This window comes from Rhamphochromis longiceps, linkage group LG20, assembly GCF_057381845.1.
Source record: "Rhamphochromis longiceps isolate RC_006_pf linkage group LG20, R_longiceps_female_GT1.1, whole genome shotgun sequence".
NCBI lineage: Eukaryota > Metazoa > Chordata > Actinopteri > Cichliformes > Cichlidae > Rhamphochromis > Rhamphochromis longiceps.
The window spans coordinates 14,078,835-14,103,742 of NC_140576.1; the positions used below are offsets into that span (position 1 = coordinate 14,078,835).

Below are 24,908 nucleotides of genomic sequence, written 5' to 3' on the forward strand. Positions count from 1 at the left end.
TAAAAGCAAATTTATAAAAATGGGTTTGTCCAAGTGATTTCAAAGAAGTCACAGATTTCCTGAGACTCGTCTATTTGTAATCCAAAGCTGAGGGGCCCTGATGGACAAGCTGTTGTCACCTTTGGAATAATTTTTGTTAAATGGAGGGCAGTACTCATTGCAATATGTGACAACACAATGTTGGGGGATCAGCGCCACCCCATGCCTCCCTTTTAGCTTCACCTTTGCTCTGGTATCACTTATTTTGGCGTTTGCTTGGACTCATGATGTGGATCACTGCGAGTCTTGCCCTGTCCTGTAGGCCTGGGTTGTGACAGCACATGCTCGTTTCATTTTGCAGCTCCTCAACTTTATCCACTAGAGTTATAAAAGTTGGCAACGAGGGAACCAGCCCATTAAACTCTATGAAACATCTGACTAGACACCTCTGGCTCTTCAGTGTTTTAACGTTAAAGGGTTAACACTAAAGATAATGGGCTCTATAACAGTTGAGAAAGACTATAAAATCAATAGGGATATTATCAAAGATATTAAAGTTATTAAAGTTCCATTAAAGTTTAATCTCATCTTACTGAAGTGCCATTTTAAATTAAACATTAACTTCCGAGTTTGAGTCCATGATTTACATAAGCATTCATTATTCCAACTAGGTCAAGCCCAGGAAGTCCTGGAGGACTGCATTATTCAGCTGCTTGTTGACCGATTGATTATTCTTAAAAGGGCCGACACTGTGTGTGGGGCAAATGTCCTATTAGTAGAAATAAAGGTTTCCCCTTCGTTCAGCATTTTTATTGACAACAACAGATTTGGAAGTTTACAACCTTCCCAACCACTACAGAGAAAACCATATGGCAACATTAAAAAAAGAGGCGATGACACAACATAATGAAACTCCTGCACAGCAACGAGGGCAGAGCGTTGATGTTTGCGGTGTGTGGGCGCGAGCAGGTGTAGGTGCAAGTCCTGCAAAGCGGGTATGCGTGTAGCTCCTGTAAATGCCCTGACATGCACAATCTGCTGTAGTATAGTGCCTGGAACAACAACGACAGCTGCTTTCACTTTGAAGTGGAGTTGTGAAAGTTGCTTTTACCTGAGTTAATGATAAAATGCAGACAGACAAAATGAGGAACAACACTACGGGGAGGGGGGCTTTCCAGGTGGGAGCTGCTGCTGTTTGTCCTTGATGAAATGAGATGAAAGAATGGGAGAAAAAATATGATGAAATTAAAGGGAGTGAATCACACTCACACACACACACACACACACACACACACACACACACACACACACACACACACACACACACACACACACACACACACGCACACGCACACACACACACACACACACAGAAAAATCACAAGATTCTTCTGGGGATGCTGAAATATACTGGAACATAAAAAAAATAAAATGAATAAAGGACATAATAATACAAGGACTCATGAGACCAACACTCTTCAGCTGAAACCACTCACCTTCTGTTCTCCAGTGTGATTTATTTTAGTGGGGAAGAAGAATAATAAAAGACATTGTCATGAGATGGAATTCCACTTATTAAACAGGAATTTTCTTCATGCTGATTCATTGTCAGCTGCTGCACTCATTGACTGTAAATTAGCATTTACAGCGTGAGTAATGCTGAATAACATGATACATTTGAATGCTGCCAGGAGCCTTCAGCTCTGAGTCAAAACTGTCGTTTGAGGTTGACATACTGTACTTACGTGTTTGGATATGTTACAGCTTCTGGAGTCCACATTGTACCTGTGAGAAACAAATAGATGGCACAAGAGGAAGAACTTGTGAGTTTATATTGGAGGAGATTTTGGACAAGTGCATAAATGGGCTTCCTTGTTATTAGTCTGGGAACAATGAGGGTGTTTATTCAGAAAGCAGCAGTTCTAACTTAGAGAAATTATGTTAACCCTGGAGTTGAAACACACAGGTTTGAACAGTCAGGGTAATAAGCTCTTAAACTGATTTTTCTTTTCACATGGGAACCAACAGGTGTGATAACAAAAAAAGAGTCTGCTTACTTAATGTTAGAGTATAGTCCAAAAGTTGGATAAAAAGCCACACATAGGTCTTGAATATTTGTTTCAAATTAGTCCAAAACCTTCCACAACTGCCCTGCTTATTACAGTTTTGAAAAGTGTAGTAGAGTAACTCTGGTCAGAGGAGAGAAGCATGATTTTTCTGTTACTTGTTTTCTTCACAGTAGTGATGAGCCACATTACTGTGATGCCATGACTTTGCAACTCAGCAGAAAAGTCTGATTATAGGACCAATTGCAGAGTTTTATCTTCTGGGTTATCTAGCAGGAAGACATTTTTAAGCATGTGAATAATGCTTCCAGGTCTGAATGTACCCTAAACGAACATTATTTATCGCTACCAGCAGGGGGCGACGCTTTGGTAAAATAGGCTTTTGTTTGCATAGTGTGAAAGTGTGAAATGTGCTCTTAAACACTGGCAACACTAAAATATCCTCAGCTTCACAGCAGGACTTCACTAACCAGTTGATGTCATCTACATCCATCTTTTATACACAGTCTATGATTTTATAATCTCCAATAACCTAAATTATATTTAATAAACCAAAATAAATAATAATAATAATAATAATAATAATAATAATAATAATAATAATAATAATAATAATAATAATAATAATAATAATAATAATAATATTTCTTAAGAATTCTCACATTTTTTTATTTTTTCAAAATTAATGAATAACAACATTAATGATATTTTAGGATCTTTCCTCTGAAATGCATCACATCAACGTGATTGTATTTATCAGCAAACAATTTGTTTTTAAGTAAATAATAAGCAGTATAAATTAATAAACTATGGAAATGCAGTAATATACACTGCTTAAACGCATTAGAGTAGTTTAACATATTTACATCCCCCTGGCAGATCAAACATTGAGTATCCTTTGCTGCCACTCAGTTGCCTGCCTAAAAGTAAAAAAAAAAAACTTTACAGTGGGACCACATGTGCACCCACTTTGTTTCTGCTAGCATCTCATAGTCTCTGGTTTCTATGTTAATGCTAGTCTCTTTCCATGTGGATGCCCCTTAAGTATGGGTATATGTACATGTATATGATACTGAAAAGTGCTGGGGGAAGAGGAAGTAGCCTATTCCAGCTGTCGCTGGGCCGCCAGTTCATCAGAGGCCTGACAATCATTCACACCTACAGCTAATTTTGAACCACCAGTTAAACTGAAACCCACACGTACAGGGAGACCATGTGACCTCACCACAGAAAGACTGGCCAGCAGATTCAAACCAATAACGTTCTTGCTGTGAGGTGACAGTGCTAACCACTTCACTATTCTGTGAACAGTCGAGTGTTTGACTTTGGTCTGTTACTTAGTAAAGTCAATAAACTGAGGATCTACAGAGAAAATAAATTATTGAAGTGTAATCAAAGGCATTACTAGGTTAATTATCTCTGCCTCCACATTTCAGTTTTTCCACAGTGTGCTCATGTTTAAATTACTTTAGATTTATTAAGAGCAAGCAAAGTCAGGCTACTTACACATCAAACCTTAGATTCTGTTTCTCTTCAAAGAAGAAATCCAGGACAAACTTCCTGACGAAATCAGGATTCCGAGTGTTATCGATAACCTCTGTCCTGCCAAACTACAGAAAAAAAGAAGTGATAATTGGCGGTAACAGTAGCATCGATTTTTTTTTTTATATATGCTATAAAACTTGTTTTAAGAAAAAATACACCAGAGATACAACCAAGTAAAATTCATGAGGTTTAGCAACAAGTCATTAATAAATTTATACACAGAACTGGAATCCATAGACACAAATTCACCTTTGCAAAACTCAGTATGACACTGAGCTGCATTGTGTTTTGCTGAACCTCGTTTCCCTAGAGAAATCAGAGTGTTACTCTGGAGGAGGCTCTCCACATTGCGAGCCCACAGAGACTCAGTCCCAGCCTCTCTCCTGGGCCAGACTGTCTCTCCATCATACTGACAATCACGCCAGTAATCCCCCGGTGGACTGCCGGCCGCGGGGCTGTGGCATGGCCTGACAGCACCGTGTAATGAGCTATTGATCTTAGCACTGCCTCACCACAGCCACAATACCTCGACTCATGTCCTTAGTGCCCAGCGCACATAATCCGCGCTATCAACCGTGTCCCCAGCCTATCCATTACCAAGGGCTCGCAGGTTACTATATTAGACCTCAGAACTGACCCGCCGTATCGACCCGCAGGGAAAAGCCCGTGATATTTTCTTGCGGTGTTACTATTTCCAGGGATGGAGGCCTTTGGTTTATAATCTGACTCTGACATGATTGGTTAATAGATGTTAGAGCATTGTGGGCAAAGGTTAGGAATGGCTTTGTCAGTGATTTTTTTTCTTATTCTTGGGTAAGTAAGGAGTTTTAAAGGCAGCGTCGGCATAGGAGCTAAGACTGTAAAATGAGTTGGTTACAGATGTAATCCTATTACACATACATGCTTTTTATCAACATTCCACTCCTTTCATCTATTGTTTTTCACTAAAGTACTGCCAGGGAACATTTATTCACTGTCAGAAATACACTGGGTCACAGAAAAACTGACTCAAGGCTAAAAAACTGTTAAATAACAACAACATTGGTGCACAGAAGAAAGACCTGCTCTTCAATTTGTTTTCCGTGTATGTTGTTATGGGAGCGTTTTTTACGTTTATTAGGTAAGCTAAATGGAGTTCATAGAGACTGTAATACAAAAGCTGCATAAGGGATCTTTGAACCATTTGTTGCAGAGGGTTTAAAGAGATTTGTTTCCTTGGAAATCTGCAGTTCTCAGCCTGGTAAGTAGACATGTCTGAAAGCATATTTGACAGGTATTAGAATAAGAATTCAGCACTACCACATATATTGTAATTGGTGTAATTCAATAGTATCTTCCTTAGCACAACATGGATGCATATTTGCCCGAGAGTAAACTGATCTTGGATTTAGCACTCAGAACCCAAATTAACATGTATACAAGCAACAATTCAAACAGCTTATAGGAAGAGGCGATAATTGCCATCTTAAATGTGATCTTAAAGCCTTTCAAATCCAAAAGTTCTTTCAACTTAAAGTGTTCTTTTTCTGTAGCATTGAATAGTCATGATTAAATAACCCGAAATCAGATTTAAAGGTAGGAGTTCAACTAGCTATCAAGCTAATCTGCTTCACCAGGACTGTGTGGGTGTGTTTTGAACAAATTTAATGAGCAGAGGCTTGACATCTTAAGAAAACAACCCCATAATTGTCATCATATCTTGATTCAAAGGTTGCAAAATCCTGATTGCTGCAGGGAATGAACTCCCACCCACTTCAAGCAAGTGAGAGAAACTCTCATTAAAGACGAACACAGAAATGTTTCAAGTGAATCAACAGAAGTAACGCCCCGAAATCCGTAGTAGGATAGCAATCTTGCTGTGTCTGTGTCCTATAATGCAAACAACCAAGTGAATTTAGTCAAAGTGTACAGTAGCATTGCTGACAGCAGGCTACAGAGTGTGTCGATGTTTGTTTTTGTTTGTTTGGTTTAATTTCAATCAGAAATGCCAAATAAAAAAAGTGAAACTTGAAAAGTGGGTAAAATTCATGGAGTTTAGTAATTTTAATGGGGGCAGACTGCAGACAAACTAGATGATTACTTCATGGGAACCCATGTTTTCATTTTCAAGATGCCGACTCATCTGCAAACACTTTTCAACTGATCACCACTGAAACAATTATATTTCAAACGATGAAACGTGGAAAATGAATTAGGGTTTAGCACTCATTTTCACAGTGGCTGCCAAGTTTAGCTAATATACAATAAACAGTGAAGACCTCTCCTGGCCCAGCACAGTCCATAAGTTTTTGGACAGTGGCAGTTTTTTGTTTTTTTTGTTTTTGCCTCTGCACGCCACCACCGTGGATTTTAAATCAAACAGTCAAGATGGGATTAAAATGCAAATGTTCACCATTAATTAACCATTAATTAGTTAACCCCTGTTAACTGTAGTCACTTTTAGAAGTTCACTTCTTAAATTTTTGTTGTATTACAAAAAAAAAAAAAAAAAGAAGATAAAAAGGCCTGAAGAAAGATCTGAAAAAGATGAGCGTAGATGGAAGATAAAAATGTTTGTATTTGGTATCTGTACACTGGAATTCATAATATGAGGCTCAAAGACATTGGTAGAAGTGAAGGAGGCCATCATTAGGCTGAGAAAAGTGCCCTGATGCATGCTCAATCATCCAGGTAAGTAAATCCCAAAAGGTTGATTCTGTTCATCTGGACGTTGCGTTTTCAGTCGGAGAAATGTTTCCTCACTCATCCGAGTGATTTCTTCAGTCTCAGCTGACTCCAGGCTTCCCCAACCTTATAAACAGTACATTTGCGCAATAGCTGAAACTAGCACCACTGAAGGAACAATGGCCTGGGAGGTCACCCTCATCATAATTATGCAAATTATCTTGACCACTGATCAAAGCCCACTGATCAATGTCCATGAGTACCATTCACAGAGAGCTGGGGAATGGCTGCAATCACAGGATTGCAAGATGGCGAAAGATGTACCCTTAGGCCCCCTCCTCGATTCATCCATCCATCCATTCGCTTCCGCTTATCCTTTTCAGGGTCGCGGGGGGCGCTGGAGCCTATCCCAGCTGTCATAGGGCGAGAGGCAGGGTACACCCTGGACAGGTCGCCAGTCTGTCGCAGGGCTAACACATAGGGACAGACAACCATTCACACTCACATTCACACCTAGTGGCAATTTGGATTATCCAATTAACCTATCCCCACAAGTTGCATGTCTTTGGACGGTGGGAGGAAGCCGGAGTACCCGGAGAGAACCCACGCAAACACGGGGAGAACATGCAAACTCCACACAGAAAGACCCCGGCCTGATGGTGGAATTGAACTCAGGACCTTCTTGCTGTGCGGCAACAGTGCTAACCACCGTGCTGCCACCTCCTCGATTCAGAGATGGTCTTTCCCTTTTCACGTAAATGGCCTCCTTGACTCCGCGCTCAAACCAGCGTTCCTCCCTGTCCAGGATGTGTACATCCTCATCATTGAAAGAGTGTCCACTGCCCTGTAGGTGTAAATAGACTGCAGAGTCCTGGCCTGACGTGGTAGCTCTTCTGTGTTGTGTCATCCGCTTCGCCAGAGGTTGTTTGGTTTCCCCGATGTATAAATCCTGGCAATCCTCCTGGCACTTAACAGCGTATACTATGTTACTCTGTTTGTGGTGTGATCCTTGGGGTGGACCAATTTTTGGAGCAGCATGTTTTATGGTTTAAAAGCCACAGATATGCGGTGTTTAGAGAGAATGCGATTCAACCGTTCCGATATTCCTGACACATAAAGGATCACTACAGGTTTTCATTTAGGCAGCAGCTGTCCTTCTCTCCTGGATCGGCTGGAGCTGTCTTTAGGTGCCTTCCCAGCTTTGACAAATGTCCAGCTGGGGTAACCACATTTACTGCAAATGTACTGTTTATAAGGTTGGGGAAGCCTGCAGTCAGCTGAGACTGAAGAAATCACTTGGATCAGTAACGAAACATTTCTCCCACTGAAAACGCAACATCCAGATGAACAGAATCAACCTTTTGGGATAGGCTGAGAAAACAAAATCAATCTATGATAGTAAAAAACACAGAATATTGAAGTGCATGATGCCAGAATTATTTCCATGGTGAGAAAAAATTAATTCACAAAATCTAGACATACCCATGAATGTCCATGACATATCCATAAAACTTTTGAGGAGGCAGGTGTATCACTGTCAAAGTCTACCATCAGGTGGCAACATCATCAGTGGACATATAGGTTTACAAGAAGGTGCAAACCACTGGTTACACTCAAGAACAAGAAGACAAAATTAAACCTCGGCAGGAAACGTCTAAAAGAATCTGCACAGTTCTAATAAAAGTTCTTTGGACACATGAAACACAGATTAACTTGTACAAGGTTTATGGGAAGAGAACATATAGATGATTACAGTTGCAGAAACACAATCTGGGACTTGTTTAACTCTTAGGATTGTTTTCTGGTGATTTTCCTTGGTTTAATTCTATAAAGACTTTCATTAGAGACAGAAAAAAAATCCACATGCTTTCTGTCCGTTAACAAGACAATAAGATTCCTTTGTTGTGGGGAGGATGATAAATAAAAGTACCAGCTTAATAACCTACTATAGCTTCCTAGAGTTTAGTCTGCTCAGTGAATGCAATTATAACACTGATTTGATGAAATACAGTTTGTATCACCACAAAATTCCATTGCCAGTGTAGCTCTACCTTCATTTCTGGCTTAAGGGCATGTAATCACACAGAAAGAGCTGAGACGGAGTAGTCTGCAGTCATCTATGGGGTACTACTGCTGATTTGTTGACCTTTAAGTGGAGGATCATAGCTGTTCACAGAGGAAAACTGAACCGCTTGTGATCATAAAACAAATGAGTAAACTGTCATGGCCTGGGTCTAGGGACCCAGGGCTCATGTATTTTAGTGTATGTTTATATTTATATTTTCCTATCACGGGACAAGAGGTAGGCCACTTGAACTCTTTTGTTGTAGTGATGGGCCACCTGAGACTGTTTTGTGGGGTTTTTTCTTTTTTTTGCACCGCTGCGGGATGCACGGTTTGACTTTGGGACTGTGACCTGTGAGGGTTTGTTACTTCGTTGTTTTTGCTTGTTTTGGTTCTGGCCCTCCGTCCTTCGTCGATGCTATAAACATGGCTCTACACTTCATCCTGCAGCATCTGGACTCCCCAGGAACCTATGCCAGGATCCTGTTTGTGGACTTCAGCTCTGCCTTCAACACCATCCTTCCAGACCATCTCCAAGGCAAGCTTTCCCAGATAAATGTGCCTGATCCCATCTGCCGGTGGATCACTGACTTCCTGACGGACAGGAAGCAACATGTGAGGCTAGGAAAGAATGTCTCAGACTCGGTCTCGGACTCCCGGACCATCAGCACCTCAGGGCTGTGTTCTTTCTCCTCTGCTCTTCTCCCTGTACACCAACTGCTGCACCTCCACCTACCAGTCTGTCAAGCTAATCAAGTTTGCAGATGACACCACCGTTATTGGACTCATCTCGGACGGGGATGAGTCTGCCTACAGGAGGGAGGTTGAACGTCTGGTGTCCTGGTGCAGCCACAACAACCTGGTGCTGAATGCCCAGAAGACAGTGGAGATTACTGTGGACTTCAGGAAGCGCACAGCCCCACTGCCCCCCATCATCCTGACTGACACCCTCATCATCTTTGTGGACTCATTCCGCTTCCTGGGTACCACCATCACCCAGGACCTGAAGTGGGAGCCCACCATCATCTCTGTCATTAAGAAAGCCCAGCAGAGGATGTTTCTTCCTGAGGCAGCTGAAGAAATTCAACCTGCCAACACGGACGATGATGCAATTCTACACTGCAATCATCGAGTCCATCCTCACCTCCTCCATCACCGTGTGGTACGCTGGAGCCACTATCAGGGACAAACAGAGACTGCAGCGTGTTGTGCGCTCTGCTGAGAAGGTGATTGGCTGCAGACTCCCATCTCTGCAGGACCTGTACACCCCCAGGACACTGGGGCGTGCAGCTCGGATCACAGCTGACCCTTCTCACCCTGGACACAGTCTGTTTGACCTGCTCCCCTCAGGCAGGAGGCTCCGGTCCATTCGCACCAGAACCTCTCGCCATAAGAACAGTTTCTTCCCCTCTGCTGTTGGACACATGAACAATAACCATATGACTGTTCCCACCACTAACACATGACCCTACGCTGTGTTCACTGCATCATTCCATGTTTGGCACTGATCACCACCTGCACTCATGTATATACCTATCTACTTAGCACTTTTAATTTTTATTTTTATGTTTATTTACAGAATGTTTTGCACTAAGTACCGCAGCAATTTTCTAATGTTGTAAACCTGCTCAACATTTGGCAATAAAACCCTTTCTGATTCTGATTCTGATTGCTTTGTTTTGCATAACAAATATGGCCTATAAGTAAGATGATACAGTGTCAAGATGATTCTTCATTTGCTGAGTCCTTCCCATCACATGGTTACTGCGTGCATTTGAAATATTATACAAATTTATTGCACCTTATTTTGATGGACAAGGTTTCTATACTGCGCACACATAATAAACAAAACAGTCACACAATACAAAAAAACCCATCATGCTCACAGGACGTTTGCATGTAAGTGTAACTGAACGTTAATGAATAATTTCTGCATGAATTGCACTTACAAATGACATATAGATTATTTACATAATGCATAATGATCTCAAAAGCACACAAAGGATTTCCAGGTTTCCATCCATGTGCAATTATCTCCTCGAGGTGTCAATATGTAAGGCTGGCAGAGAGATATTTACTCTGCTGATTGTGCTGCAATTCATGCAGTGCTTTTTGATTAAGCCCCACCACATGGAAAGCAAAGGTGTGAGGTGCGTTAAAATGAGGGGATCAACGGTAGCCAAATAGTGTGACTAAAGTACACAAAGTGACTAGAGGCAACGTGTAGGCAAACTAGATGAGGGAATGTAGCGCCAAGATGTGAGACATGAACTGTGTGAGGGACCTAACAGATCAAAATGTATTCAAAATGTTAATGAGCAATGGAATGTCACGTGACCTTGCCTTTAAAACAGTGACAGTGGATGAGACAGCAAGATGTCAAGGGGAGCAGATGGTGCATTTTTGATGAGGTGGAAAAAGAACTGACCTTCTTTCTCTCACTGCCCTGAGTCATGACAAGAATCCATTTCATTCAACATCATAAAATTATGAGTCTTTTAATTTATTTATTCCATCACCTCCAACATAAATTCACCAGTTTGGGTCTGATATGTGGGGCTTCCCCCCCCCCCCCCCCGGGTGTTCAAGATGTGGTTTCACTTTCTGGGCAAGTGAAGAGGCTCACACTTCCAATTTTCTACAAAATGTTCTCAGGGGTTTTTGTGAGTTGCCTCTGGACTTCAGCTTAATAACCCCCATTTTAAGTTCTGATTGAAAATCATTAACACTGAAGACAACTCATTTATTTCATTCCCTATAAAAAAAATAAAAATAAAAAAATCTGGCAGATATGTAGACAAAAATATTGGATATTGTCATTGGCAATAGAAAGGTTGCTTAACTTACCTCCCTCCATTCTTTGGTTCCCACAGCCTGCAGATACAACACAACAACTGGAAGGGAAAGTGGAGGAGTAGAGGCCAAAAAGGAAGCATGAAGAAAAGAAAAAACACACTTTTTAATCTCAGTCACTAGTGTAATGGTTTCTGCATGTTGCCACCTACATATCAACACACTCACATCCACATATATTTCAGTTAGATCTGATGTAGCCGCAAGCAGAGTAAACAATTTCTTCTTAAACGCAATGAAAGACCATTTAAAAAATGTGGAATTTTCAATATCCAGTGGTGATATTTACACTCTATTAATAAAACAGCTGTCCATTAGAACAATAACAACTCATTGTACATTTCTCTCATTTTCACACTTTTCATCCTGATCTCGCTGCGTAACTGTGAGGGAGTAATCATTCTCTACATTTTCTGCCTCACAGATATGCTGTCACCACCTTCAGCCAGGCCTCTCTCTGGCTATTAATATGCATGAATATTACAAAAAAAAATGCAGAAGTGCTACAAGGCATGGATCTAAAGACCAAATAGGTAGAGTGCCATTGCAAACTCCCCTCTCAGAGAAAATAACAGAATCAGTTGTGAGCAAACACATACAAATTTAATGATATCTCATCAGCCTCAACTGTACTTAGTGTTCAGTGTTGCATGTTAGCATATCCTTGTTCAAACAGGCTTGGCTAAAATACTGTAATGTATTACATGAAAAATACTATTCTTCCATGTAAACAAAAAAGGTTTCCACGGAAACCTTTCATCCATGTTTTTAAAATCTTTCTGATCTTTATGTCTTTACTGACATAACTGAAAATGTTACCTCTTGCTATAACCCTGCAAGATACTTATATGCATGTAACTGGAGTGGTTATGTAGTGAGCAGTGAGCGCTTCCAAAGCTCACATCTAATAATGAACAGAAACTATAAATATCAGATGAACAACTGCAATCCTGAAGTTCTTTTAGTTGAAAAAAAGAAGTAAACAGAAGTGTATGGGGAAATGACCCCTCATTTATAATCACTTATTGTGAGTCGTATATTTCACATAGTGTTCATAGTAGCCTGTCCCCTGTTTTCCTTCAAGCCAAATCTTTGCTTCATGAAAAATGTAAAGCACCAGCAAACACAGATTTAGGCTTTAAAATGTTTAAAATGTTTTATATATACAGTCTGTGACAGTGCACCTGAAGCACCACAGCTGCCCTGGCTCTGTTAATGCATTGCTCCTGCCATGCAGTGCTCTGAGCTAAATTATGAAAGCCTCACAATTACAGTACTAACATGCTGACATTTAGCAGGTATGAAGGTCTAACTGTTACCACAGTCTACTCAGTCTAGCTTCCTAGTATTTCTTTGGATAATAATAATAATAATAACCATGATGTCATTAGATTTGTCATTGTGTTTGTTCATAAAACACATTACAGAAAGACAGTCATTCTGAGCAGAGGACAGTGCAATGACCAAACTGATTAGCAGCGTATTTGTCTTTACATGTCTACAAACGCAAATGACCAAACCAACAAAGGTTTAACTTCAGTTTAATACTTGACTTAGTTCTTCCACAATATTTCTGATAAAGATTTGAACAAAAATGCATCAGATTTATTACATTTTGATTATAATTCACCAACAGGTTGTTGAGTTATATTTCACTCAAAACAGTTTGCTGATCTCATAGAGGAAGTGTTAAGGCAACCAAGTCACCAAGCATATTCCAATTTATAAGTGGATTGTGTATCTGCTATTTTCATTGGACAAAGTACAAAAATATCAGCCGCCCAGTGATGCTATGACCAACGTTTTTTTGATCCATTCTATGGGGACCCAGAATTTCACAGCATTCAGTAATTGCTGGGATAGTTCATTTACCAAAAGCCTTAGAGACCGCCTTTTTAAACTTAGCATGGCTAAAGCGTTTTAGCCTAGAAAGGCTAAGGCAGAAAGGGTTTATTTTAAAAGACTTAATATGACACTTTTTGTTGTAAGCAAAGAATTTACCTTTACTTAATAATCAATAGCAATGCCACTGTAATCTGGCTTATTTTTACAGTAACTCATTAAGTCTCAAAAAAAATTCTTGATTAGTCAAATTGTTTTCCTTCACAGACGAGCATTACAGCCTTTACAAATTAGCTTTTTCGTGACTACGGTATAAATTCTTGAATTGTTAAAATAAAATGGGCCTAAGTAAGTTCTCCAACTGGTTACAATTTTTACTGTAATGTTTACCGTGTCCTGCGGTGCTTTGTTTAACATTATGTCTGTCTTTTGAGGGCAAAAGTTACTTTAAAACAGCATAAATATGCAAAAACACAGAGCCAGACCAATTATAACCCACAGATTTATTATGTTTATCATGTTAAGCTCAAACACAAACATGTTCATGCCTAAGCTAACAAGTAACACTCACGAAAGGCCCTTATGAGGTGTATTAATAATTGGCCAAGTGTTGCTGTTTGTGTCTAGACAGGAACCATCAGCCACTTTGTGCCTCTGTGAAGTTTGGACATTAGCTCTAATGAACTTCAGACTGTCTGGACCAACAGACGATTAAAACCACATTTTCCCTCCTAATGAGCAATTAAGAGAGGCGAGATAAGACAGAAAGAAGAGCAGACAGCAAGCGTTTTGGGCAGAGGGTTTGAAATAAAACAATCTTTTCTTTGTCTGACTATTAGCAGGAATATTGCTGCTTAAATGAGGTTTATAAATCTGATTAATCCAAGTTAATCAGTTAGTGAATTAGCCCTCAATTGAATAACAGAAAATAAAAAATTGAAGGCAAATGAACATCAGGGGTTCAATCTGTTTGTCTCAAAGTCATACCTCTTAACTGCAATAATGATGTTTGAGAGAGAGCACGGTGCTTTGACCGAGATCAGAGTCTTGGGACCTTAATGTTCCCCGAAGGTTGCAGAGTTAGAGCAGCACAGACTCTAACTAATCCCCGGTAAAGCCATTTGAGTGTCGTCCGTCTCGGAAGAACCTGACTGATTGCCTGCTTTATGGAAAGTGACTGACAAAGGAAGGAGCCCATCTGGTCAACTGCACAGCGGCCAAATCACAAGGCAATTCCATATCCCTCCTCCCATGACTCCTGACAACAGTCTGGCTGCAGGCTGGCCACACAGGGGACACTAAACATGAATGATTCAGAATTGAGCACAAATCATATCAAGTTCTAATCTGAATGGACATTTTAGCAGTGTACAGGTCATCCTACAGAAATAGAATATCTCCAGCAAACAGGAATCTGCATATTAGGATGTTAACACATTCATACCAGAATCTTTTGTCCAAACACACAAATGATTATTATACCATTACTATTCTTCTAAAGCAAATGAATCCAGGATTTCAGATCATTTGGCCACTTGATGTTTTGAAGTCTGGTTTCCAAAGAACAATGTTGCTTTGCTTTTATCTTGGCTCCCTGTGTCTGTCACGGAGAGACAAAGAGCCAATCAGATAAAAGAGAAAAGAGCATTTTACTTCACTACCAGTTTTTTTTTTCAGGTAAATATCAAATAGCTCAGCCACACGAGCCAGATCATACAGATCCACATCCACATAAACACAGTTTACTAGCTAGCACTGACAAAAACATTTTCAGATATTGCTGCACTGCAGGCCTTCTCGGCCAGCAGGGTTGTAAAAATTTCCAGATACAGTTACAGTATCCAGTTACATAGAAATATATAGGAAAAAAGCTGCAGACTGCCTTTCCTCACGGACTCAGTCAGTTTTGAATCATACTGAATATAAAAAAGTTTATGTCAAAAAGGAGGATAAAGAAGAATGCTATTTATCATGTGATTGTTTTTTTTTTTTAGCGTGTAGGGAAATTCATCCTGAAGATTTCACTCCATATTCTAGACCCGGGTTTGAGAGTTTTTTACTGCTGTATGTACCATAGAAATCATATGGTTCCAGCTATACAAGATAATACAACAACATCTTAAACACTGATGGCCAGTGCAGGTGCACCAGCATGTATTTATGGATATATTTGCCATGTGAGTCGGACGATCAGAGAAAACTTAGACCACTAAAACAGAGAATGTCACAGAGAACTTTGAAAGAAACGCCTCATATTTACCTAAACAAACACGCATCTATTTCACACAAAACAAGGTGACTGAATTTTAGCCATTGAAGTCATATTAACAGTATATTGCCAGAATTTTCATCATGATTCAATTGCTATTGTGAGCCTTAACATGTTTAATATCCCAAAAACTTTGTGCACCTGCAAAGGATGCAGTGCACACTAATATGACTGATTTAATATTTAGAGCTTGGCACTCACACTGCACACCCTACATGTCATTTTCTTAGGTTCTTCCTCCATGAATATTTTCTGCAGCACATCAAAGGTGCATTTGAGCTCACTTGGAGAGCTCAGGTTTCAAGCTAGATGAGAGCAAATTTGTGAGGTGGCTCCTTGTTCCCCTCTGATAACAATTCCCAGTCTGCATTTCAATTTCAGTGTCTTCTTATCTAAACTGTCACTAAATATGGAAACACAGGATACTTGTGCAACAGTCCTACAGCACTACACATTGTTATATGATGAGTAGCTTTGCTACTTTCTTTGAGGGAAATCATGTTTCGGCCTTTGTTTTGATGTAATGAACAGTTCTAAATAAAACAGCAGAAATCAGCAGAAGCAGGAACAGTAGATGTATTATTAACAACTGCTACAAATATTATGTTTAGCAAAGGGAATGAGGGGAAGTGGCTTGAACTATTTACACTATGTGTCCTGCACCCTCCAGCACTGATTTTCATCACATCTAAACTGCTGTGCATTTTATTTTGTCTACAGATTTCTTAAAGAGATACCCATCAGATAACTTCCAGGACACCCTGCCCTTCAATATCAACATGTCTGTCCCACAAGTATGTTGAGAGTAGCTGAAAATGCCAGAGCATACTCTCGGTTGAGCAACAGTTACATCAACAGTCACCTGTGTGAAGGTTTTATTTGTCTGCTGGGGATTTCTTGCTGCCTGCCTCCAAGATTTGCACTGAAGGAGAATTTCATAAGAGTGAAGGCAGACACAAATAAGATTCCACAGACTTAGTTACGGGCTGAGGATACAAGCTGCTTACTGTGAGGTGAAAGAGAAAAGTGGTCAGGTAGATGGAATGTAGGGCTGTGGGGGGATGGCGCTAGAAAGGGGTGACTGATAGAAATCTAGCTAAAAGGTGAGGACAGGGAGGGAATGTGGAGTAAGAATATTAGACAGGCTGGGTGGGAGTAGGAAAACAGAGGAGATAAAGACAGAGAGATGAGATGGATAGATGATTGTTTGGCAAAGAGAAGTGGAGTGCAAATTTGATTCCAGCACAGTGAGGCAGTGTAAGATTTTAGCTAGGAAAAGAAGGAGTAGGTTTAAGACCTCAGCTGTCAAAAATCCTTCACTGATACACAAACTGTCCTATAAGACTGTCATATGAGTTAGCTAGGTTAGCAGCACTTCCTCACAAATCTGCTGATCTGCTAATGTTTGGAGACTAAATTCTCGAACCTCATTGATTCTTTCATTCATCAATATCAACCACTGAGGACAACATGCAAAGTCATTATTAGAAAGATGGGCAGATGCCGGTGGCACAAGCTGCCAGTTTATCAAGTCTATCATCATGATTCCAGTCCAGTTGGAAGTGTTGTTTTTTTTTTAAAATTTTATAAGACTAAGCCTTACAAACTTTATGTTCAGCTAAGGTGACCAAATTCTAGCTACATTTCCGGACTTATTGTGCTGATGTTAAGTTCCTTGCCATTGTTCTTGGACTCTAATAGAGTAGCTTTGTATGATTTGCAAATTAATAATCCCTATGAACAACTTTTACTGAGCCTTAAAATCAGTCATTTTACTTCCCTCTTATGTAGCTTTACACCAGCTTTCTTCTGACTGGCTGTAGCTTGTAAACATTTCTTACATTTCCCAAAAGAACACTGACCAAAATATCACACTGCCTTCCCTGCCTTGCATTCTTCCCATACTGCATCCCAGTGCCAGGTGTTCTCCAGCTAAGCCACACACAAGAACCCGGTCATCTACATGTTGTAAAAGAAAATGTGATTCATCAGAACTGGCCGATAAACTACGTGATAGGTTTGTAGCTTGAACCCATCCACTACAATCCACTAAATCACAGGTGTCAAACTCCAGGCCTCGAGGGCCAGTGTCCTGCAGGTTTTAGACGTGTCCTTGATCCAACACAGCTGATTTAAATGGCTAAATTACCTCCTCAACATGTCTTGCAGTTCTCCAGAGGCCTGGTAATGAACTAATCATTTGATTAAGGTGTGTTGACCCAGGGTGATATCAAAAACCTGCAGGACACCGGCCCTCGAGGCCTGGAGTTCGACACCACTGCACTAAATCCACCTACAGTAGTTGCCCATTTGATTGGACCACACATGCCAGCCTTCGCTCTCCATATGCATCAGTGAGCCTTAGCTTCTTTGACTGATGTATTTTACAGCGGAAAAAAATACAGTTAAAATTATTATTTAGTCTAATCCCTGAGGTTTTCATTTACACAAGAAATTACTTATACATACACTGACCTAATTATTTCGAACTTTGGCCATGTAACAGGGAGAAGCATAACAGGTCCCCTTGGTGTACGCGTGAGGTTTAGATGCTCAGTGAATGGCTACATACAGCATCTGATTATTGGAATCAGGCATCAAGGTCATTTATTTAGCATTCAGTTATCACTCAGTGTATAATAAATATGAAGGACATATTCATAGTGTAGTGCTGAACAAATTCAAATAACATGCAAAAGGTCTCCAGTTCAAAACACAAAACCCTGAGAGTGTTGCACGTGAAATAGTATCAAATCAAATATATGGATCCATGTGCTATAGTGACCTGGAAGATGAAGAATGTCCAGACTCACTAGGAAAGCTAAAGCTAAACCCTGTAATAATAGCATGCCTAATGCTCTGTTTATACTTCCTGATTTTTTTTTTTAAAGTGCTCTTTTCAGGTAGGTCGTGGTTAATGGATGTTGTGGGTGTGGAATGGACGACCCTCGATGTCTGAATCAACAGGGGCTGCTCACTCTTTCCTCAGAACTCATTAGGAGACCTTGGGGGTAATTAGAGACCAGTGACCTTTAGTTTCAAGGTATGACTCAGGCCTTGCATTTACTCACCCCACTGAGCCTTTATTGAAATATAATTGACCAAGTGAAGGAAAGAAAACTTCCCATGTTAATGTGTAAACAATGGATGACAAAAAATAGTAAAATTCTGCCATCCTTTATTTTGCAAGAGGCATTCGGCCTCACGTGTCCCGGCTGTTTTCACACAAGTATATATATATATATATATCATTCCCTCTCTCTCTCTCTCTCTCTCTCTCTGTCTCTCTACATATATATATATATATATATATATATATATATATATATATATATATATATATATATATATATATATATATATATATATATATATATATATATATATATATATATATATATGTGTGTGTGTGTGTGTGTGTGTGTGTGTGTGTGTGTGTGTACTTGTGTGAACGAGAAGCTGGAGAAATACCAAGGGCTCAGAGAAGAGCTCGAGAGGATGTGGAGGGTGAAGGTAACGGTGGTCCCTGTGGTAATCGGAGCACTAGGTGCGGTGACTCCCAAGCTAGGCGAGTGGCTCCAGCAGATCCCGGGAATAACATCGGAGATCTCTGTCCATAAGAGCGCAGTCCTGGGAACAGCTAAGATACTGCGCAGGACCCTCAAGCTCTCAGGCCTCTGGTAGAGGACCCGAGCTTGAAGGATAAACCGCCCGCAGGGGCGTGCTGGGTGTTTTATTTTACATATATATCATTCTCTCTCTCTCTCTCTCTCTCTCTATATATATATATATATATATATATATATATATTAAAATATATATATATATATTTTTTTTTATATATTTATATATATATATATATATATATTTAAAAAAAAAAAAAATATATATATATATATATATATATATATATAAAACTCATCCATATACAATGAATATAATGGTGAGATCTTTAGGAGACGTGGACAAGCTCTCCAAACTATAACCACACCTTCTGTGTTACAACAAAACATTAACTCCTACCTGCTGATGAGTCACAATCCTCGAGCAGCTACAGCTAAATGAATGCAAAAGAAATACCATATAATGTGATGAATTTGATAAACATGACTCACCAACTTGCAATGAGAGACTACAAAGAGTAATCATAATTGATACAATAATTGATTTTACTTTTATATACTCCTGGACCGACGGTCAGCTGGGGGGTTGCCTCTCCTACAGATTTTAATGGAGCGAAACACCCATGCATGTGGATGGAAACTGTCAGTACTCCACCAGCAAATGATGTTACATAAGAGAAGTGGGATGTTTTCATATGGGAGCCTGAGAGCAGTTTAGATGGTGGTGGATAGAAATAAAAGAGTCAGATAATTCCTGAGCTAGTAGCTTTGGGAGCTGCTGGATGACAGCATGAAGCAGCTGAATGAGATTGCTTCTACTTTTAAAGTGTCTTCTCTTAAACTTTCAAAGTTGTAGCAATCCGATGTCATCAGTAATTTTCTGTGTAATAGAGCTCCACCACCAGTGAAATATCCCATCTGGATAGGAATTAAAGTTGTAAATTATGCTCTTTGAAGTTTAAAAGGTCACTTCAGTGCTGTGCCCAAAAGAGCAAAGCGGTACAGTCAAAGTTATTGGGAATGAGAAGAAAAATATCTCATGAATTTCATTATTTTGTATCCGGGACCACAGTAATCTATCAGACAGATATATTTGTCTATTTCACTAAAAGACTGAAATTTCTTCTATTTCTCCCAGCCCCTAATCTCTTCAGGGAGCCGTACTTGGAGAGAAATTTTTCTCTGAAACGCACAAGACCTGTTTGCATCTGTCCAAGGGCAAAGTCTGTGTGGTCGGGGTCACGCATGCCTGGAATTCATTAAAATCTGGTTGAGACAAGGCTGAAAAAATGCATATCCAGCTGCCTAACAGCATTGCAGAGCATGTAATATTAATAATGAAAGGAGTTATGTTTCAAAATTAAACATCTATCATCATTTTAAAAAAGTGACACCTCCTTTAAAACGCTGGCTGACAGGTTGGTACACAGCACGCCAGAGTTCTTTTCAAAGGAACTTACATAACTTCATTCCTTGGTGGAGAAAATAGTAGTGTAGTATACTGCTGAGTGACGGATTTGATTTTTGCATATGGCCCAAACTCAAACAGTTTCCATGACTGTGCAACCTGCTTTCACACCAAGTAATATGAGTGAGGGATTTAAACAAAAAAAGGGTTACATTTTTTATACTGGTCTGTCTGTTTTCATGTAAAAAAAAAAATCTGTAATTTTGTTACTGTGACTTAGCATAATATGGTACAATCTAGCAAGCAAACTAACATCTATTAACAGACAGACTTGTACATAAACCCGCATGTGTGGATGCTTTCTATAATAAGAATTACTGGGAGTAGCCAGTTGGAGATTAAAAGGAGGCTAGAGCCAGTGGGGAGCTGGCTAGATCAGAAGACCCTCAAAGAGTCTTCTGGTCTAGCCAGCTCGACACTTCCTGACCCATCCAATGGCCATTGATATGATTTATTGTCAAAAGTATTGTAGGTGCCAGAGGTCTGCTTTAAATTTTAATTTACAATTAAGTTCATGTTTGTTTTATAATTCATAGATTCGTTGCATAATTCATCTTTTCAGGATTTCCAGTGGAAATTGGCCGACATATCCTCAGCATAACCATGTATAATATCCACAACACTTAAAAAAGAGGTTATACACACACAATACGGTAATATTATGTTGAAGCACAGTACGTATCACTCCGCCAGGCTCCTGACTACGGTAGCCGTAATGCTCCGACAATCCATCAAGCAGTCCAGGTTCGTAGCTTAGCAAAGTAGTACTAAAACATTTGACAGATTTTCGAGCGCCGTGTACGACATAAAATCGTTTCGAGGTCAGTAAACACAAGCAGAATTCATACATAAGGCACACGGGGTTATAAGGGGCACTGTCGATTTTCAGAAAAATCAAAGGGTTGATTTTAAGTGTGCCGTATTTTCCAAAAAAACACGGTAATAATGACGGCCCGCTAGCATGCTCTACCAAAAATAGTGCTTTGTTGTGTGTCTGACGGACAAAAGCTAAACCAGTTCCACACCACTGAAGTTGCAGCATTTTTACAAACCAATTCTGGTTTATCCGATTCATTCAACGATTTGCTTTCGCCGCCATGCTTTTTCCGACGTGTGCATATGAAACCAAAGGCACTGCGCATGCGCGTTTTACTCATATTCTATCGCGATATTTCATTTTTCTATCGTTGCCCAAAATTACACTGGTATTACCGTGAACGGTATAATATGGCCCAGCCCTAGTGTATACAAACAAGTACCTAGGGATGCAGACTGCTTTACAAACATTTTAGAAAGAATGGGAGCTCAGTGAATTCCAGTGATAGGATGCCACCTGTGCAACCCATCCAGTTGTGAATTTTCCTGACTACTAAATATCCCACAGTGAACTGTTAGAAGTATTATAACATTGTGGAAGTGATTGGGATCAACAGCATCTCAGCCAAGAAAGTCATAAGCCAAATAAAATCACAGCAGAGTTAATGGGTCAACTTTCTGCAGTGTCAATCACTACAGATCTCCAAACATCATGTGGCCTTCAGATTAGTTCATTAACAGTGCACAGAGAATGTAATGTAAAATTCCAACCTCCCCTTTAGTATGCTTGTTAGGAAAACTGGATGAGGTCACTACAGAAACTAATACAGTCCACATGGTTTTTACTGCCCTATGCATCGCCAAGAAAACGGTCCTCATGAACTGGAAAAATAAAAATAATCTTAATTCTAGCCAATATAGAAACCTTCTAATAGATCACATTAGTCTCGATATAGCCTCTGCCACCACATTAGATCAATCCCTCTGGGCTCCTTTGATCGGCTCCATCACTTAGCGGGGGTAGGGGGTCGTGGTTTGGTCCCGCCTTAGCTACTGTGGTTCATATGGAGTTGGGATGGGCTTAGGGCGCCTGGAGGACCCCTAGAGACGTTATCCCTGGAGGGCTTAACACGGGGGTTGTGTTCATAACCTGGTTAGTGGCTCTGGTCGCTCTTAGAGGTTGTTCTCCTCGTGGCTGCATGCAGCGGGGCTGGAGGATGGTCTGTACTGGTGGACGTAGGTTACTGGCCTGGTGGCCTGGCTGCCCCTGAGTGGATCCGGGGCAGGCGTGGGGGTTTGGGGTTCGGGGGTGCTTTGCCTCCGTGCTGGGGCTCTGGCTGGGCCTTGGGGGCTTCGGTCCTCGTCGGTGTGTCACCGAGGTTGTGAGCGGGTGGGTGCATGGGGGCTCAGCCCTGGCGCAGGGGGCCTCTTGTGCATCGGCCTAACTGGGGGGCTCTTCAACTGGCAGGGAGGTTGTTCCATCGTTGCAGGAGTCCACTCTGCAGGTGGGGGAGAGACATAGGAGAGGTGGAGAATAAACTTAACCTGGGTGTCTGTTGTCTTGTGTAGTCTGGGAGACGATTGAATGTTGGGGTGGGTACAGTTTCCTCTGCGGTGGGGTAGGGTGGGCTGCCCCGGGTCCTGTGGGGCTTGGCAGTGCTACCGTAGGCCCCGGTCTGGATGGACCTGGGCTCCCTTACCTTGGTGGGTACCAGAGGACGGGGGGTGCCTACTGGGGTCAGCAGGGGAGCTGGCCCTAGGGAGGGGCATCCTCCCCTCCCTCCTTTTCCTCCCCATCCCCGGCTACCTCCCTCTTCCCGCTCCACCACATTCACCCACACAGGTAGGGCCTTGTCACAAGGGTGCAGGGGAGACATCCCCCCCCCCCCCCCTCTTTCCCCTTCCGGCCACCTGTGCCTCAATTTTATCTCACAACTTAGACATCCACATTACTTACAATCTCATAACACACACATATATATATAGGGCCTTGAGGGTGGGCACGTTAACGGCGTCCATGCTCTCCCTTGTTTTAAATGCACTTTAGAACAACACGCAGCAACACTACACATGAGCGGGAGGAGGGAGGTATGGGGTCTTCACACACCCCCGTTCTCTGCTAGCCATTGGGGCGGGGGGGCTGGGAGGAGATGTTAGCTGTCCGATTGGCCTCCCTGCTGCTGCGGAGCCTGGGATGGTCTGCTTGCCTCCACCCCGGGGGGAAGGGTAACATCTCTTGGGTATGGGTTCTGTTTCCCCCTCTGGGGGCGAGGGTACCTGGACCCGGGGTATAGAGTATGTTTGGGGAGTGTGATTGTGTATACATGTCCATTTATGTCAATCCTTACGTTGGGTGAGTTCTGAGTGTTTGTATATGTGTGCATGAGGGTGGGAATGCATGTTTGTGTCTGTGTGTGCCTGTTTCTCTGTGTCTATATGTCAGGTCGGGTCTTAGACTCCACCTCTCTGGGAACTCCCAGGCCCTCCAAGGCCTATCTCCCCTCACCACACTCCCTGCCGGTGACTGATGCCCTCAGGGGTCGGTGGTGGTTCTTGGTGTCCGGGGCTGGGCGCCCAGGTATGTACCGGTTCACTCCCGGTGGCTACCTGGCGGCTACCTACTGGTTAGCCTACCTGGCGGGGCCTGGCGGGGCCTGGCGGGGCCTGGCGGGGCCTGGCGCCTGTTGCTCGGTCAGGCCTCCTCCGGGGTGTGGTGGGCCCTCGGGCCTCTGGCCTCTGGGCCTGCGGCTCGGTTCACTCTGGCTCAGCTGGCTGCCGGCAGAGCCAGCGGGCACGCCGGTGCAGCCCCCTCTAGCTTCTGCTCAGTGGCTCCTGGGTGACGCCTCGTCTGGGGAATCTCAGCCCTTCCCATGAGGGTGGCACGGATGCCCCTCCAGTGGTCCTCCTTGGGCTCTCGCACTCTGAGGCCTCTGGATGTCTGGGGCCTGGATCTCCTCCATGCCTGCTTCATGCCCTGGGGGACGGGGCTATGGCTTGCTACATCATCTTGCAGACCATTACATATGGAAACCATTTAAATACAAGCGCGCTGATCCACACAGGTATGCACACGGGTGTTCACTGCTCGTAGACTTACACCTTTCTTGGCTGCTACTTCAAAGCACATTGTGCGCTGTCTGTCCTGCGTGCTGCACAACAACATTGAATATTTAGTATTTACTGCTGTTTACACTTAGCTAGATTAATGCGATGGTGTTGTGTTTAGTATGTTGCTTTGTTTTGTTTTTTTGCTTGTTTTCTATTCTTCTTCTCTCAACAGGTGATCCAGGAGATTTTTTTTTCTCCCCCCCTTTCTCACTGTCCCTCTCCCCTTCTGTTTTTCTTTTCCTTCCTTTTTCTCTCTCCCTTTCCTATCCCTCACTCATGTCTGTCCCGTCTGTAACATCTGAAAATAAAATATAATAAATAATAAAAACAAAGGTCGATCAAATGGACCAATACAGTAATGCCACGATGATCCATTTGGCAAAGTAAATCCATTGGGTATCCTTGTTGGTCTTCAGACAACAATTCTGATGGCTAAAGAACCAAATGGGACAGGCAAAAAAAAAAAAAAAAAAAACAGTGCACAGAGCTTCTTGGAATGGGTTTGGATGTCTGAACAGCTGTGTCCAAGCCTCACATCACCAAGCACAATGCAAAGCATCTGATGCAGTGATGGAAAGCATACCACCACTGGACTCTAGAACAGTGGTGGA

The 24,908-nt window shown here is 41.6% G+C and overlaps 1 protein-coding gene across 2 annotated transcripts in view; it reads right to left on the reverse strand.

The window, feature by feature from the left end:
• cpne9 (copine family member IX) overlaps positions 1 to 24,908 on the reverse strand; it is a 119,176-nt gene that overhangs the window by 76,511 nt on the left and 17,757 nt on the right. The window contains exons 3-6 of one of the 2 annotated variants that reach the window (XM_085394882.1): positions 11,166 to 11,212; positions 3,552 to 3,655; positions 1,725 to 1,764; positions 1,476 to 1,478 (exon numbers count right to left, since the gene is read on the reverse strand). In XM_085394882.1, the coding sequence (XP_085251008.1) occupies positions 1,476 to 1,478; positions 1,725 to 1,764; positions 3,552 to 3,655; positions 11,166 to 11,212 (194 nt within the window). The remainder of the gene's footprint in view (positions 1 to 1,475; positions 1,479 to 1,724; positions 1,765 to 3,551; positions 3,656 to 11,165; positions 11,213 to 24,908) is intronic. The other variant, XM_085394881.1, reaches the window with a different exon arrangement.